The 18,934-nt window shown below is 39.2% G+C and overlaps 1 protein-coding gene across 4 annotated transcripts in view; it reads right to left on the bottom strand.

The window, feature by feature from the left end:
* Positions 1 to 18,934, bottom strand: part of ppp2r3b (protein phosphatase 2, regulatory subunit B'', beta) — a 41,389-nt gene that overhangs the window by 8,605 nt on the left and 13,850 nt on the right. For 2 of the 4 annotated variants that reach the window (XM_088352204.1, XM_088352202.1), the window contains 7 exons: positions 8,723 to 8,911; positions 8,439 to 8,542; positions 5,126 to 5,228; positions 2,288 to 2,362; positions 2,133 to 2,219; positions 160 to 316; positions 11 to 59 (listed from right to left, as the gene is read on the bottom strand). In XM_088352204.1, the coding sequence (XP_088208330.1) occupies positions 11 to 59; positions 160 to 316; positions 2,133 to 2,219; positions 2,288 to 2,362; positions 5,126 to 5,228; positions 8,439 to 8,542; positions 8,723 to 8,911 (764 nt within the window). Of the gene's footprint in view, positions 1 to 10; positions 60 to 159; positions 317 to 2,132; positions 2,220 to 2,287; positions 2,363 to 5,125; positions 5,229 to 8,438; positions 8,543 to 8,722; positions 8,912 to 18,507; position 18,934 lie in introns of those variants that run through there. The other 2 variants (XM_088352205.1, XM_088352203.1) reach the window with 2 other exon arrangements.

The raw sequence follows: 18,934 nt of genomic DNA, 5'->3' as shown, positions 1-18,934 counted from the left end.
AGTCACTTACCTTGTGACAGTTCCAGAAAATATTCTCTCAGTCATCTTTTGGGAGATGGCTATGGAAAAATTAAAATAGAAGAAGATAAATAAACAATCAGCAGCTTCAGGTGTTGGTGCATGAAAGCTGAGCGTCCATCTTTCATGTGGCAGTGGCACCTTGGTCATTGTGCTGTGCCAGGTCCTTTGGGTCGATGTAGAGGTCATGGTCCGTGTCAAGCTCCCAGAACTTACAGTAGATGACATAAAAATGTTCATAGGAGAAGAACTCTGTCAGCTGATTTACATCTTCTTCCTGCTCTAGTAGCGCCACATTCTGTACCAAGAAATAAAAGACATTTAGGCTTACTTTTGAACTGGTTACAGGGCCTTGCAAAAGTATTTAAAGTAGGCAGTTTGACTTTATATCCCCTAGAGCTGTGACGTCACTGGATGACTACGACAGCCAAAACAAATGGCACGTACCGTTGAAAAACAGACAGCAACTGTCGTATTTAGCAAATGGATAGCGCACATTTCCACTTGGAGTAAATGTAAATAAGCTTACCATGTTGCTAGGGGACTCATGACTGTTTTGTTCAAATTTTCCTTATCAAAGGGTAAGTTAACCTGGCGTTGTGCACAGTCCGTGTTCCTTTTTTTTACCTGCTGGTTTAAGATCAGGTAATTGTGCAATTGTGTAATTGTAATCCTGTGCAGTCCTTTGAGACATTTTTGTGATTAAGGGCTATATAAATGTGACTTGACTTGACTTTCGCATCATTTTAGGTATGTGATTTTGACATTTCCTCTCATGCTTTTCACTGCTTATCTCTCAATTAATAAAATATTGTCCATCTAGCTCCTAGTAAGCATGCGGGCTTCCAGGTTTTTTTTTTTTTGGTATAGGTTAGCCCCGTTAGCAGTCGGGTAGCTGGCCTGCCCGCCGTGCTCATTGTTTTTTCTCCCGAATGGGTTCGTGTTTGTTGCCGCAGTGGTTTGCGGTTATCCTGGCTGCTTACTGCATGTTTTCGGCCAGAAAGACTTCTGTTTTTACGCCGATCGGCCCAGGTTCGTTCTCTTTAGCAGCAGACTAGCCAGTCATGTCCCAGCTGCTTTTGCCAGTTAGCCCCATTTTAGATGCTTCCCATTTGTTGTACCATTGCGGCTTCCACCTGCGGCAAAACGGCAAGCCATACTCCACAAAAACTACTAAAAACCTGGCTTAAAACACTCAAAACATTTAACATGTAAACCAATAGGGTGACTATCTTGCCAGGGTGCTAATGTGCTTAACATGACGTCAGAGCTCAGGAAGGCAAAGACGAGAAAATAAGTATTTGAACACCCTGCTATTTTCGTATTTCTCCCACTTAGAAATCATGAGGGAGTCAGAAAATGTCATTGTAGGTACATGTCCACTGTAAGAGAGATAAACTAAAAAGAAAAATCCATAAATCACATTGCACGATTTTTTAACAATTTATCTATGTGACACAGCTGCAAATAAGTATTTGAACACCTGTTAATCACCTAGAATTCTGGCCCCGAAAAACCTGTAAGTCCGCCTATTAGAAATCGACCTGCACTCCATGTACCATCCGGAATCAGATGCTCATGTTTGAGGTCGTTAGCTGTATAAAGACACCTGTCCACCCCATACAATCGGTGAGACTTTAACTTGTAACATTGCGAAGACCAGAGATTTCAAAAGACACCAAAGACAAAATTGTACACCCCCACAAGGCTGGAAAGGGCTACGGAGCAATTGCCAAGCAACTTGGTGAAAAAAGGTCCACTGTTGGAGCAATCATTAGAAAAAGGACAAAGCTAAACATGACGCTCAATCGAAATGGATCCCCATGGACGATATCACCTCGTGGAGTCTCAATGATTCTAAGAAAGGTGAGGAATCAGGCCGGAACTACACGACAGGAGTTGGGCAGTGACCTGAAAAGAGCTGGGACGACCGTTTCCAAGGTTACTGTAGGTAATACGCTAAGACGTCTTGGTTTGAAATCATGCATGTCACGAAAGGTTCACCTGCTCAAACAAGCACATGTCAAGGCCTGTCTTAAGTTTGCATATGACCATTTGGGAGATACAGAGGATTGTTGGGAGAAAGTAGTGTGGCACTATATGTGGAGACCAACCTGTAGGAAGTTACTCTTGCGCAGTTCGCAGCAAGTTATTTTCCCATTCCATGAGCGGTTGACTGTGTAAAATATCCTTTGGATCACCTGTAAGCATAGACAGGCTCAAAGACGACACTGTGGCGAAACGCATGTTTATTTTGACGGCAGCGCACCGTGGTGATGTATCTGGAGTGGAAGTCCGACGCCTCCTTCAGGAACGACAGGCCTGCATGCGAATTCACCACATCCTGTAATATGACAACCATCAGTTACGTTTCCAATGCGGTAAAATCAAAACTTAAGTTGTTAAGTCAGGTTGAAAGGATGAATGAATGACTTTTACTGTCAATATACAGAACTACGACGATGTCCTCCCAAGAGCTCATTGTTGACCAATATGTATGTGTTTGCCATTTTAGATTTCTCACCAAAATCAGCATAGGTGCCAACACAGCAAATTCTGCATACTTTAGCAATTAGCATGATTTGGATTTGTCTGCTCACACAATTTAAAACTGTGTTTCTCAACTAGCGGGTCGGGACTCAAAAGTGGGTCGTGGCCTTTTCTAACGCTAAAAAGAAGAAAAAACATAAGGTCAATTACACTCCAGTAGATGGCAATAACGCCCTGCTCAATTTCTCATTCCTGATCAGTCAATCAGCGCATTTGATCGGGACCACATCTCATTTCATTGTGATTTTGTTTATTTCCTTTTCCTTCCCACGAGTCCCAAGAAAATTAATAATAAGGGAATGGAAAATGATTTCGAAATATAAAAATTGTGTATGGGTGTTTTATTTAAGCACGGCTCGAAAGTACAGTCAATGGTTTAAAAATGTAATATTTCTAACTTTTTTCAACCAGGTAATTGATCTTTATTATCTACACAATTACATAATTATCATCGTTATATTAATTTTGAGTAAAAATCTTTTTTTATTTAGTTTCCTTTTTCTGCCCGTAATAGAGGTCCCAAGAAAGTGAAAGAAAAAGTGGAAAACAACAATCAAGTCAAAAAAAAGGAAACAATTGAGAAATATGAAAATGGTACAGTAAGTAGCTTAAACATATTGTATTTTTAGCCTTTTATCAGTACATTAATCTTTATTATCTACATAATTAAATAGTTATCGATGTTTAGATACAGGTTCAGGAATTTTCTGGGTACCAATTTGTTTTAGTGTGTGGCTATTTTAAAAAGGTTTTAGGGCAAACGTCTCAGAACCTTTCAAACAGAGAGCTACTCTTTGTTACTAATTAGCACAAAGGGCATCCAGTTTGATATGAATGTATTTATACAGCATCCTGAGTTGTGATTTATTGCCTAAAAATAGCTATACATATACATTTAAATACATTTTGATTGATTGATATACATTTGGTAAAGCGAGATTTGTTTTGAAATCGTTTTTTAATGCCATGAACGTTTTCCACCGTGACCCGCTTCCCAAAAGTCTCCCCTAACGTAACCCTAGGCATATTAAAAATGCCCCGGGGGAAAAATAATAATCTTGGGAAAAAAGGAAAGATTGCCTCGTTCCCGTGTGGTGACATAAATGTTCAGGCAACACTGGAATTAAAAGGCCTTATTTCCTTGCGTCTTCGACTCCCACTGTGAGAAATTAAATCATAGCGAACACATAAATCACAACCGGGAGGAAACAGGCAGGGACAGTCGCATCTACTCTGCCACAATCGCCCGCTCATTCATCACAAAAGTCAAAAGACATCCGCCAACCCAATCCCCCACTTGTGCGGGAACACATTAAAGCGAGAAAGCGTGTCACCTACAAAACCTGATAGAATTTTCTTCGAAACAATTTCCAAGTTATATGGGATCGGTTCCTGCTCTGATGTAGTCGCATCCACTGAGGATGCCAACAAAGAGAAAACTTACCATTTATTATAGTGTCTAATAGATGTGTCTTATGTAAACAGTTTCTTTTAAATCAAAATGAGTACAATTGACTTCAAGTACAAACACGTGAAAAAGTGGGAACATTTAGACCAGTTTAATATTTGTGAACGATATTGGCATCATGAGGTTGGTACTCGAAAGACAAGTAAACACGTGAGAAAAGTCAGTGTAGCGCAAAAAATGGTTATAACAAGCGGGTGGCTCCGTGGGTTTGGGAAGCAACTGGGGCAGCGTTGTGCGAAAAAGCAATAGCGAGGCTCCGGGTCTCACCTACTTTGGCTAGGTTATGTAGCATCTCTCACCAACGCCAGATTCTTTACCCATGAAACAGATGACCTGGAGCTCCAACTCGTGGGAAACGGCTACATTCTGGACAGTTGGATTTTACTCATCGCGGAGACCTGACTCAATTCAGGCAGCAAGCCGCTCTTAATCGCTTTCTTATGCTGAAAGGAGAAGTCTTCCAATCTTGTTGTACTTTTGTATAATGACCATAAAGACCATTCATTCAAATGCAATTCTGTCTTTATTTGTACACCTATCGTATTTTGTTACAGTCCTACTCTCAGGAGGGGTATGGACTTCCACAGGTAAGTTTGACCCTTGAGGGCTTTTATGAATGGGTGTCACTACTTCTCAGAATAATCACTTCTTGCCGGGGTTCTGGTGGCTCCGTTATCCACAATAACCGAGGGATTACTGTACACCGAAATTCTCGTGTTTTGGGGCTCGTATAGTAATAGTCAATATATTATTTTTTAAATTTTCCTTACTAGTGACGATTGCGTTTACCTTTAAAAAAACAAACACCAAGGAACTATGCTTGGATTTTAATGGAAGTCTTCCTGTGCTTGCCCCCCCTTTCGCTTCCCATCACCACTTAGCTCGCATACAATCAATGTACTTGTGTGTAGAATATTTGGCTCCACTTTCCACTTGTGATTCGAGTAATAAACTGCTGACACTGTCAGTCAAAAAGTTCAGAGCATACATGTGTGCCTAATGAATTGGCCGCTGAGCGCCAACAAATTCGGCCTGTGTGAGCACCGCGGTCAACCAAAATGTAACACGCCCGTGTGGTCTTGCCAGTACCTGCAGGAAGGGAATAAAGTCGTCTTGTTCCAGGTAATTACAGCCAGGCTTGGCCAGGAGGTGCACAAATTTGGCCGCTTCGTCGTGACAGGTCTGCAGTGTCCTGTAACGGCGGAAAGAAAAGAGAACAGATGGCGCTGAGCTTACACCTTCCTTCTGCCTCTTTTGTTGTATCCTGCCATAAGAGGAAAATGGCTCTAATATATTCTGGAATTAGGATTCTGGATGGTTTCTGGGTAATTGTCAGCAATGAGTGGATGTGGTTTGGGAAACTAAAAAAAAAGTGAGCATCTGTTATGGCTCTTCATCTGCGTAAGGCTCAAGTCAAAGGCCGGCCTATCCTGCGCAAGGTGTAATGCACAGCGTTCGTATCCCGTTTTCATGAACAAATTAAAACAATTTTTAAGGACTTTAAAAGCCAATTTTACATTTCTCCAGTACTATTCAAAGGAGAAATCCAATGTGAATCAATCATTGAGTTCTGACTGTAGAAAGAAGCAGAAAATTTGATAAACATTGAGCCAAATATTGAACCAGCAGCTACATTCATAAAACGGGACATAGAAAGCAAAGTTTTGTGCCCCACTTCATTAGTGTTTGTTGCCATCTCTGCTTTGCCCATGTTGCATCAAATTTTTTTGTTCTTTTTCTTACTGACAGCACTTGATAAAGTCAAACTCTAGAGAAAGGAAAATCAATTCTTCTAAAGTTTCAACTATGTGTGGATAAAAGTGAGTCGGCAAGACTCGTTTTCATTTCTTCATTTAATGCGTGGTCTATCGAGTCAGACTTCCAGGAACATTGCAACAGTTTCAAACATTGACAAGCAAGTCACCCAAAATTCAAGCACTTTTCAAACCTTGAAAATAAGACATTACATTTCAAGCATTTTCAAGAATTTCAAATACCTGCAGGAAATCTGACAACTAAACTTACAGTATTAAGCTGAAACATTGAAACACCTTCCAACTTTGTTGCTTAGAACCTTTAAATATAATAAAGCCAAATAAATTGTTATTAAAGGGACAGTTTGGGATATTTGACCACTACATATCACTATTGTGTAGTGCAGCCGAAAACGAGTGCTTAAAAGCACAAAGAAGAATATAAAATAGTGGGAGTCAGAGTGACAAGCAGCACCTTTTCCCCTCATTTTACTTGCCAAGCCATCACAAGGTTTATATTGTTTTGAGTAACCGTAGCAGCAAGATGACAAAGTTATATCAGCTCCTTCTTGGTGAGCCTCAAGTTATCTTGAATAAAAGCATTTTTTTTTAACCTAGGAAATATATATGTATATATATGGGCAGCACGGCGGTACAGTGGTTAGCACATGTGCGGCACTGTTCTGAGGTCATGAGATCGAACCTCCTGTGTGGAGTTTGCATGTTCTCCCCATGCTTGCGTGGGTTCCCTCCGGGCACTCCGGTTTCCTCCCACATTCCGAAAACATGCATGTCAGGTTAATTGGCTGGTCAAAATTGTCCCTAGGTGTGAATGAGCAAGCGAATTGTCTGTGTGTGCCCTGCGACTGGCTGGCAACCAGTTCAGGGTGTCCCCTGCCCACTGCCCAAAGACTGCTGGGATGGGCTCTGTCACCCCCAGCTCCCCAAGACCCTACTGAGGATAAGCGGTGCAGATAATGGATCGATGCAGATTATATATATATATATATATATATATATATATATATATATATAATATGTACATACATACATATAAATCATGTTTATATGATCATTCAGCTAATTTTGCTTCTTTCTTTCAATGAAGTTTTATTTTAACCACTAGGACACACTAAATAATACACACTGTCCCCATTAAAATTGAAAATGGTAGAAATTGACTCAAAACAAGAGATAATAATTAAACAATTGTTATGAACAAGTTTAGTTGTGGCATTGAATCAAGTGAGGCCAAGTGCAAAAGTCGCCTTTTTTCCTGCACAAGCTGCAAGTGTTGGATTTGCATAAGCGGAACCATGCGTTTTTCTTTTTTGAACAATTAGCTCAAGATGCTTTTATATTAAACAATAAAAAATAAAAAAACATTACTTTTCAAAATAGGTAACAATTTTAACCTGGCAAACAGTGATAACATTGAGATTTCATTTTGAACCATGTCATCCAGCACTAATTTGGCAAATGGGTATATTTTGACGGGATAATATTGAAAACTATTCAGTCAGTGCCTTTATGATAATATTTTACAATTTTGTTGTATGTCCAATTTGTTATATAATAGTGGCTGTTCTAAAATACATTTTAGTGTAATCCATCCATTATCTGTACCGCTTATCCTCAGTAGGGCCGCGGGGGTGCTGGAGCCTATCCCAGCAATCATCGGACAGTGGGCTGGGGACACCCTGAACTGGTTGCCAGCCAATTGCAGGGTTTTAGTGTAATAGTACTTACAAACAAATAAACCGCCCAAAGTATTTGCAAACATATAATTGAGCTTGACTGTAAAAAAAAAAAACAGTAAAATCTGTATGTGCAATATTGTATGGTTTATTAATTATATTTCAAATCAAGAAATGCATGAATTACACGATTTAGGCACCCATTAAACAGATAGCACGACCTAATTTTAAACTAATGCACATATAATACCTCAAATTTGTATTCAAATCCCATTTTGGAAGCATTAAAAAAAGTTAAAAAGTGAATAAAAACACAGCTGATAATATAAAAGACAATCTAAAAATGCACTACTTGTTATGTCTGGACCAGAGGTAAGATTGGGCCTAAAAAATAAAAAAAAATCCAGCCCACCCCGTCCCCGTGTATATAAAAGCCTGAACTACCCCAAGCCCGACCAATTAACTTGATTTGAGGGAACAGGTCCAAGGCAAACCTGAGCGTAATGATTGACATTTTAGGCCCAACGAGACCTGAATTTCGGGCTGCACTCGGCCCCAAGATCTTCCCCCTAGTCTAGCCTAATGTTAAGGGGATAGAGTTTTCATTGTCATTTTATGTTCAAGGACACGCTTTTGCCAGGACTGTTCATTAGGAATTAATGACATATTGTTAATTACTAAACCCACTTGTCATACACGGACACTGCAAAATTGCAAAAATAAAAATAAAGAAACAGCACGAAGCTACCAGCTCTAGAGATTTAAGCATGCAAGTGTGCAAAGACACATTTGTAAAAGTTTTTTCGCAGTGCAAATGTTTGCAAGGCCTTTGCCACCCATCACTCTTGTTTACTGATGCCAAGAAAATAACAGTTCAAACAGACAGCGTTGTGTGAGCATGTGCCCGGGCGGTACGGCTAAAATTGCCGACAAAAGCCGGCATTGTCTTACTTTCGCCACATGGCCACGAACTTGTGCACGGACACGAAGCCCGTCCTGTCGCCCCCGGCCAAGCAGAACAACGGCACCTTCCAGTAGAGTGGACACTCGCAGGCCTGAGCAGACACAGCTTTTTGTTATTACAGAGGATATTTAAAGAAGTAAGAAGCAGAGTAGCATCATTTGGTCATTTCCCCTAGGAGGCATTTTGGTTTCTGCCAAGCCTACAAAGAGGTTGTGCTGATATTTTGGGTGTGTAAGGAGCAAAGACATAACGCACCAAATCACTTGCTCACCTTGGCAACCTTCCCCATGTCCTCAATGGTGGCCCTTTCATTGGGGAATTGGCTGAATGTCGCCTCAATTTTGGAAATGAGGCCGTCAATGTTAATGTTGGCTTTAGGCCGACCTTGCGGGAAGTGAAACTTTGGAATGCTTTCGCTGAGCGCACGGCTGACGGGCTCCTCTGTCTTCACCTGTGCCTGCTGCAAAAAAACACAGACACACACACACATACACACAGAAACAGTAAACCATCTGATGCGATCACATGCTAATGGTCCAATACCTCAACACTCAATTAAAAGCAGCAGAGTAGCCAAGGTTTTTTTATTCAACGGCAGATTGTATTAGGCACAGAATGAAAACCAATTTGACTGCAAACATTTGCACAAAAGATGACTATATTTGAAATATAAAGGAAAAGTATCAAAAACATTTTAAAGGTTCTGATGCTAAATATAAAACACTTCATTTGACTCATAAAACCTGAATTATACAATCAGGAGCTGCTACCATCACAATTTACCTTCAGATAACCAAACCTTTAAAAACATGTAAACATGTGGTCCGTGAGAGGGTTTTGTAAATCCCCTGAGATGATATTGATTTATTGTTGTATCATAAACAAGGAATTACTTCCGCTTGAAGAAACTGTTTCCCATTCATTGGAAGATTCTGGTAGGCTGTCAAGGTTAATTTGGTCCCGCCCAATAGAAAAATATAATAATAATATTAAATATACAGTATATATACATATATATATATATATATATATATATATATACATACAGTATATATACATATATATATATATATATACATATATAATATATGCAAACTTGATAAAAAGAATTTAGAATAATAACTCTGCCTGTATGCCCCTCCCCGTAGTAAAGCGGGCACTCATTCGGAGTTGAGGTGTTTGTCCTGCCCCGCCTGCAATCTGATTAGAGGGCTTGGTAAAATGGGGCATTGACGAGTGTCACGTTTTCCCAAAGTTGAACATTTTTCAACTCTTGGCAACCAGAAAAAAAGGGTTGGGTGGTAGGTAAAGGTTTATTCGGTCTGTTTACTGGCTGATACGATACCTTAATATGCTACAGCATCGGCACAACACTAGTTATCTTTATTCTGAATAGATGATGAGCAGATATTCTTGCATTAAACTCCTGTCTCATTTACCATGTTTTGGAGGTGTGACTTGTTTGCTGTGGTATTGCCTTTCATAACAATTATACTTATGATTCAATTGTTTACAATGTTACATATTCATTCAGCTCAAGCTTTTTGAATTTGCTCGAAAATTTCACCTGATCGATGTGTTTGAATTTAGAAAGTTTTCTTCCAGGTGAGCATGCACCCGGTTCCCCCTAGACCAGGGGTCGGGAACCTTTTTGACTCAAAGAGCCATAAAAGCAAAAAATATTAATTTTATTTTGGGAAAGAGCCACACCATATATTATGAGACAAATTTACTAAATTGCTAAACCCGCGCCCCAGACAAAAGCTTAGTCTTCAGCACATTTATTTTTGATGATTTGATAAAAATTATGAAAAGAGAATAATGCCAGAGCCCCTGTCCCAAAATCAACAAACATACCACTTTAAACTTGTCTCTTTCTTGCAATTACTCAAGATCGGTTAAACTCCTTTTGACCCTTTTTTTCATACATATTGGTTTCAAAACCAGATGCAAGCAGTTATTGTGTAAAAACGTCACAACATTCTGAGAATAGGGAGCCTTATGTGCTTACCTTTGGCGAGAGATGGGAGGGAGTGCTTGCACTTTTTGCATAGCTCCACCCATCCCTCCCACTCACCCAATCAAATGACTAAGTTCTCTTCCGGTGTTTTGGCGTATTTACAGTTCTGTGGATTCATCATAAAGTATCTGAACACTGAACACAGATTATATAGTGAACTTTTAAATAAAGGATTCTTTAGCGTTGTACAGCCAAAACGAGTTTTTTTCCCCCTTTTTTTGTGTGACACCTTGACTGTAAATTGTAGTGAAAAACGTGCCCTATATATATACTGCGAAGTGTTTCCTTCGCATTTAGCTTTGGTTTGGCTTGGCTTTACGTGTACCTGAATAGGATAGACAAACCCGGTTTTGAACAAGATGGAGAAATTTTGCATGCAATCAAATTGGTCTCTGAGCCACAGATGCTCATAGAAAGAGCCATATATGGCTCGCGAGCCATAGGTTCCCGACCCCTGCCCTAGACCGTCCACCCACCAGGTTCTGACAAAATTCTACGGGAAGCACCGAAGGTTTGTGTTTGACTGAATGAGGGGTAGCAAATGGGGGCCAATTGTGGGTGGTTCTTTGACGTACCCACTTCAATATAAAAGTTTAAAGGGACAGTTGTATTATTTAGCGCCTCCTGGCTGTATTTAAAAAATAATCATAAATACAAGAACAATGATATAAACGTGCAGATTTTGGATTTTCTTTTCATACTATGAGCTAATTGTCAGTCATCTCACTGCTTTGGGTAACCAAAAACTCCAAGAAGTATGGAAGAACATGGGAGGTGAAATTGTGCATTTAAGTCACTTTGAGACTCTATAGTGTGTATTCTTCCTTGCACAACACAATACAGCAACATCTAGGGTTCAAATAATACACATTTTCCCTTTAATGCAAATCTGAAAAAATATATATTCAAGAACTGTGGAATTTTTTAAATCCGATCTTTTCGTGTGGAAAACCTGATTTAGCCCATTTTCAATCGGATACTAGCTCCAGAGGCCCCTCCAAGTAAATTTAGTTTAAGACCCTTAGACTCAGGGGTCCGGGGGCAGGGTAAAAAATAAAGTATTTTACATGAAAAAAATGAGTCAATGCAGGAGGAGGGGCTAAATTTTGATTAATTTTTATTATAATGATAGCTCCAAAGCAGAGTGCATAGTTCATTAGTGGCAGAAGAAGCCAAATTAGCAGAAGAACTGTTTAAATGCCAGTCTTCAATAGACACTGCTGCTATATTCTTTTTTGGTTTACATATTTAATTTATTTTAGTGTGTTTTTCAGAGGTTTTACGTCTAAATTTGTTAAAAATTTAAATAGTTTATTTTGTATTTTATAGGTTATTTATAGCACTGAAGAGTAATTATTTGTAAGTAATGTTTTGTTTTGCATTTTTTTTCAGGGACTTGTCTTTGAATCTGTTCAGTGTGTAAAAAGCTAAAATCGTTGTTTATTTTTACAATTTATTGTTTGTAGATCTGCAAATATTTAAATTTATAGATTTTTTTTCAGGGATCCTTAATTTTCACTTATGTGTAAAAAAGCTAATAGTTTATTCTTGTATTAATTTACTTGACATTTTGTTGTGTTGTTTGATTTTCAGGGATTCTGAGTTTCTTGACATTAAACTTGCTTAGTCTAAACAAATTCAAAGTTAAGTCAGGTAAAAGTTCACTATAGATTGACACTTATGGAGCACAAATACATGCTGTGTCGATTGAGATCATTCAACGCATCCGAACACAGGAGCGCAGCGGGGAAGATAAAAACATGTTTATTAAACAAACTACGAATTACACCATTAAGCAAGTGAGAAAACAAAATATGCATGTGTGAGTAAGCACACCAAGGCAGTTGCGATCATCCATATAATGCCAACTCTAGCTGAACTCCATAAATCCAACACACGCGCCCAGCAATCACAGGAGCACAGTGGCAGAGAAAAATTTCATGTTTATTAACCAATCAACTAATTAACCTAATAAGCGAGTGATAAAAAAAAAAAAATTGTTCAAGGGAGCACACCAGGGGGTTTGCGATCTAATGACAACCCTAGATTGACTTTGCATATATATATATATATATATATATATATATATATATATATATATATATATATATATATATATATATATATATATACATACATACAAATATCAAAAATTAAAATGAAAACCCTTGTGGGGACCAATCAAATCCTGGCGACCCGCCAGAGTATTTATATGTTACAGTAAACACTGAACATCACATCAAAAAAATCACCAATTAAGACAAAAGGAATGACAGGTTGAATCCAAAGGCTAACAGTGAAGAAAATAAGTATTTGAAAACCCTGCTTTTTTGCTATTTCTCCCAATTATAGATCATGGAGGGGTCTGAAATTTTCATCATAGGTGCATGTCCACTGTGAGAGACATAAACTAAAAAGAAAAATCCAGAAATCAAAATGCATGATTTTTTAACAATTGATTTGTGTGATACAGGTGCAAATAAGTACCTGAGAAAATGAACGTTAATATTTGGTACAGTAGCCTTTGTTTGCTATTACAGGGGTCAAAAGTTTCCTGTAGTTTTTCCACCAGGTTTGCACTCACTGGAGGAGGGCTCTTGACCTACTTCTTTACACAGATCTTCTCTAGATTAGTCAGGTTTCTGGGCTGTCGCCGAGAAACACGGAGTTTGAGCTCTCTCCAAAGATTTTCGACTGGGTTAAGGTCTGGAGACTGGCTGGGTAAGGCTAGAACCTTGATATGCTTCTTACGGAGCCACTCCTTGGTTTTCCTGGCTGTGTCCTTTGGGGTTGTCGTGTTGGAAGACCCAGCCACGACCCTTCTTCAAAGCTCTGAGGGAAGGAGGTTGCTCCCCAAAATCTCACATGGCCCCAGTAATTCTCTCTCTAATGCAGTGCACTCGTCCTGTACCATGTACATAAAAACACCCCCAAAGCATGATGCTACCACCCCCATGCTTCAAAGTAGGGATGGTGTTCTTCGCATTGTACTCTTCATTCTTCTTCCTCAAAACACGCTTAGTGGAATTATGACCAAAAAGTTCTATTTTGGTCTCATCTGACCACAAAACTCCTTGTTATCATCCAAATAGTCATATGCAAACTTAAGACGGGTCTTGACATGTGCTGGTTTAAGCAGGGGAACCTTTCGTGCCATGCATGATTTCAAACCATGACGTCTTAGTGTATTACCTACAGTAACCTTGGAAACTGTGGTCCTAGCTTTTTTCAGGTCATTGACCAACTCCTATCGTGTAGTTCCTGGCTGATTCCTCACCTTTATTGGAATTATTGAGACCCCACGAGGTGATATCGTGAATGGGGCTCCACTCCGATTGAGATTGACCGTCATGTTTAGCTTCTTCTATTTTCTAATGATTGCTCCAACAGTGGACCTTTTGTTCTATGGACAGCTCTTTGGTCTTCGCCATGTTACAAGCTAAAGTCTTACTGATTGTATGGGGTGGACAGATGGACTTTATGCAGCTAACAACCTCAAACAGGTGCATTGTGATTTCTGGATTTTTCTATTTAGTTTCTCTCTCTCACAGTGGACATGCACCCATGATGAAAATTTCAGACCCCTCCATAATTTCTATGTGGGAGAAATAGCTAAATAGCAGGGTGTTCAAATACTTATTTTCTTCACTGTATATCAGTTTCCAAAATCACTTTGGACACTTTTTCGATCAATCATTTAAATAAATTCTCATATCTTACATCATTATAGAAAACATTTGTCAGTCCATAAGAACTGATTACATAGCTTGATTCACAATATTTTACAGTTTCTGGGTTGTTTCCTCCCCATTTTTATCCCCCTTGCTCTCCAACAACAATATGATTTGTAAAACCCAGGACAAAATTGGGCATTTTCTCATGTAAATTTTGATGTGTGTTCAGTTGTTTGAATTGGACAGTTTGTGCTTTAAGAAAATTATGAAATGCTCAATTTCCTAATAAAATAATTTGCATTGTGCAATAAAAGTATAATTAAATCTAGGTCCTCAAAACATGATGCTAGGTCAGGATCAGACTGACTTATTTTGAAAGGCCTTCCAAAAATGCCACACATTATTCCCTGCTGAAATTACAAGATAATATGTTCATCTTCCTGTCTCAGCGTCATTTGGTTCAGTTCCAGACAAGCAGCATCATTTCTTGCAGTGTCCGAAAGAAATTTTCCATCTGTTATCTGGACTTGTTCCTGCCCTCGTCCATCTACCTTAAAAGGGCCAACTCGAAATTATTATTTCATGTTCCTTCAGTAAAATGAAAAACAATGAAAACAAAATGAAATTTTAACTATCAGAAGTCATTTTAATCAAAAAACAGAACATTGGCCATGAGAGGGATGGGCACCACCAGGTTTTACTTGCCGAAGACACAGTACAAGAAATGGTGCCTCTATGACCCTAGTGGTTAAGGCAGGGGTAGGGAACCTATGGCTCGGGAGCCATATATGGCTTTTTTTATGAGTACGTATGGCTCAGAAATAAAATGTAACTATTGAACATCTCTCTGTGGCGTTCCAAAGTCAAGTGATTTCATCCCGATTTTGGTCCATATAAAGCCATAGCAACTTAATGGAGAAGTTTGATAAACCATTTAAACTGAAAAATAAAAACGCTGGCAAACGACTTTGATTGGGTGAGGAGTACAGGTGGGCGGATCCCTGCACACAGCGCAAGGCACTTCCTTCTCTCTCTCTCTCTCTCGCTCGCTCAGTGCCGTCTACACCGAAAGTGAATATGACAATATGCTTATCGTTTGCAGTAATTTGTGACATTTTTACATATGAACTTTGCATGCACGTTGTTTTAAAACCGTTAATAAGGACAAATTTCATGGAAAAAAATTGCCTAAAACACTCTTAACTGAAGGTGGAAGACAAATTGTAAATGGCATATTTACATTGATTTGGGACACAGGATTTGGCATTATTATCATTTCAAACATTTGATTTAATCATCAAATGACACACAGTGAATTCAAATGTGCTGAGGAATTAGCTTTTGTCTAGAGAGCGTGTTTGGCAGTTTTTTCAATATTGTCTGAAAATATATGATGTGGCTCTCTCAATTTCTTTTGCTTTTATGGCTCCTTGGGTCAAAAAGGTTCCTGACCCCTGGGTTAAGGGATCCAACCAATCAACCAAATAATGAACTAATACTTAGAAATGAGCAAAAATAGAACTCGGTGAGGTAAATAATTTTCCATCCATTATTTGCACCGCTTATCCTCAATAGGGTCGTGGGGGTGCCAGAGCCCATCACAGCTATCCTCGGGCAGTGGGCAGGGGACATCCTGAACTGGTTGCCAGCCAGTTGCAGGTAAATAATTTTGATAATTTGTAATATTGATTTCATTAATAGTATGTTTTGAAACAACAGTTTCTTAAAAACTCTTTAGACTTTTTCCGTGTGCAATTTTGAGGAAATGCATTGCCATGATGTGTGATGTACTAGAAGACTTAAAAAAATAATCTTAAAAGACTGATCAACCAACATCAGCCTGATAGTTTGACAATAATGTCCATCTATCCAGACTTTGTGTTCCCAATTTAGAGGTAATAACAAGCAAACTAGTGCTCTGTTCAGATGTCCACATGGGAAGACACCATAAGTCAATTGGCCTTACTGGGAAACAGACATCATCTGTCGCACTGCGAAATATTTCACAACATGTAGTAACTCAGGTTAATTGAAGGCAACAACCTTCCGTATGCAAGCCATAACAACAATACGCAACAGTTGTAATGAAAAGTAAGGTGATTAATTTCTTCAAGTTACAGAAATAAAAACACAGATGAGCTATGTCTATAAGTCAAGGACACAACAAAGCAGGACATTGAGTGCAAAAAAATATTTTAAAAAGTCAGAAATTTTTGCAGACAGAGAAACAGTAATGCCAGTAACGAACTACTAAGTATGGTGTTTGAAGTTGCATGTTTCTATTCGTCATCAAGAACGTTGGGCTGAGAGACAACTTTCCAACTGGCACCTGAGCTAAGTGCATGTGCACATTCATGTACATTTAAAATAAGGAGAGAAAACTTGAGAAAGGAACACACCATAGACACTTAATGAAAACAAGTCATTAAAGTGTCTGTTCTAACTCTCGATTATAGAAACAGTCATCGATATATGTCATGAGCCAGTGTTACCACATACAATGTTGCACATTTATGGTTATACACCACTTTGAGTTGCATTTTGTTGAATAACAAGTGCAATATAAATATATTTTCATTTGTGATTACATAATTGGTCTGTTTGGTTAGGTTCCGGAGGTAAAAGCTTTGTTAGAGGATTGATTTATTCTTCAAAAGAGAACAACCTGTGATCTAAGGGTGGCATCTGACTGAGGAGATCTCCTGAGTTAACTCTAAAATATCATGAAGTTAGACGACAATCGCTTTTATTGAGAAGTGCCTGGCTTGCCTATTGTGCAAAATATTGAAAACACAATCGGTTAACAAGGCCTGTGTCTAATGTTTGTGCAATCACTCTTTGGACTAGTCAATCAATGCTAACTCCAAAAGACAACTGCTTTAATTGCTTCTTGAGGTCAGTGTTGGAGTGACCTGAAATTTTAAACATGATTTAGATTTATTCTCCATAGAGTGGATTCTCATAAAGCGTTTATGGCCACCAATTTTGGTGTGGGATATAGGATTAAAGGATTTTGTTTTTTTTATGGTATCGATCAAAGTTACTTGATAAATTCAGGAAAATGCAGGTTGGCTGTAAACAACTCACTTTGTAATGTTTGAACAGGGCCTGTCAAAAGAAAAAGGAAAAAAAACAATGGGGCATCCAGTCAAAGAAACATATGAACTCCTGAGTTAGTCTGTGACTGCATGTCGATATGTACCACTCCAACTCATGTCACTACTGACAACATGGTACAAACTGTAAACACTACTGAGGGTACACCAAGTTGAATGTGCCTGGTCCTCTGCTGTGCAAAGTGCTGCAACGTGCACTGGTGTAAACCATTGCTATAAAAGGTCATAGACGTCTTATGCTGCCACCCTGTCATATGTTGTCCCCTCCTCTAAACACCATGCTAACATCTAGCTGAACACCTTAAGCTCTACTCACTAAGCCCACTGACGTTTTCACATTCTCAACAATGTGGCCTGAAGCAAGGGCATAGGAGCTGAGCCTATATTCAATATGTTGTGCAAGACAACTTACCCAGGAAAAGTGGCACAAAACGGTTCTATAGGGTATGAGGAATACTTGTGCATTCAACTAACTGGCTTCATACCATAGACGCCCGGTAAATGTGGCAGAAGATACAGTATATTCAAATTTCACTTCCTGTAAATTGAAGCGTTGTCCAAAGTAGCTTCGTATATTTATGTCTGTTAAGATTGTCTGCTCAATTAAATAAAAAGTTTGATAATTGAATTAAAGTTACACTTAGACTTAACAGAAGGAGGAGTTCTAAATGCTAAAAAAAAGGCAGATCTGGTCTGCCCAACTCTGGTCCGTAGGCAAGTTATCCTCATAGATCAGAAAATACACAGTCTTTTCACCAAGGCGTGATTTCAAGATAAAAAAACCCAACACAAATATAATATGTTGGAAAAAAGTTAAGCCCTTTTCTTTTTTCGGACCTATCATAGCTAATAGCCTATAGGGATCACAGGACATAGGAACTCTCTGAGCTTTAAATTTCTAGGTACCTATGTATCTCCATAGTTTTCTGGGACTTAGGACTTTTACTGAACCATACCAGAAAGGGTCCAAAGACCAACTGAGCCACCAACTGAAGAAATGATACTGTATGGTCATAAGAAACCAGTGCCATAAGTCTTGAATGGAACACTATCCGAGATAAACACCATCATGATTTAACACAGACAAAACTAGACCTGTCATACTAGCTAAGACATATTTGGTGATAACCAGTACTGCGGAGGAGAGGCACAGGTGCTAAAGATGAACGATACCAAGTAAACATGCTATGTTAACGAACACAGACGTAAAGTCCCTTGGAATGAATCAAGGGACAACCATACGAACCTCAGCCTGTCCTTGTTGGAAGGCTTGAAGCCTCTTCTTAAAGCGCGAGGGCAGCACAAAGTCACAGCCCCGGGCCAGCAGGGCAAGTTCCTTCCTCAGGTCAGGGTCCTGACGCAGAGACTGTTCCCTGATCCTCATCCTTACGATGTGCACCAAAGCAAACACATGAACGATTCCAGGAGGGTTTGGACAGCTTCAAGAAGTTGGACTTTATAGTGTTTTTGTTTAAAGTTGCGTGTCTCTGCGTTTGTCCTCTGAAAGAGTCCGAGCAGCTTAACGCGAGGCAGCAGCTGCTTCTATGACTCCTACTCCCATTCCAGATCGAGTCGCGCAATCACAACTTTGCTTGCCGCGACACAACACACATGGGGGCAAAGAGAGACAGCTATCCTCAATACTGCCGGTAAGATAAGGAGTGACAGGACGT

The sequence above is a fragment of the Urocampus carinirostris genome, chromosome 14 (assembly GCF_059441175.1).
Source record: "Urocampus carinirostris isolate Australia breed hairy pipefish chromosome 14, RoL_Ucar_1.0, whole genome shotgun sequence".
Classification (NCBI taxonomy): Eukaryota; Metazoa; Chordata; class Actinopteri; order Syngnathiformes; family Syngnathidae; genus Urocampus; species Urocampus carinirostris.
This window is presented reverse-complemented; position numbering and strand designations above follow the sequence as displayed.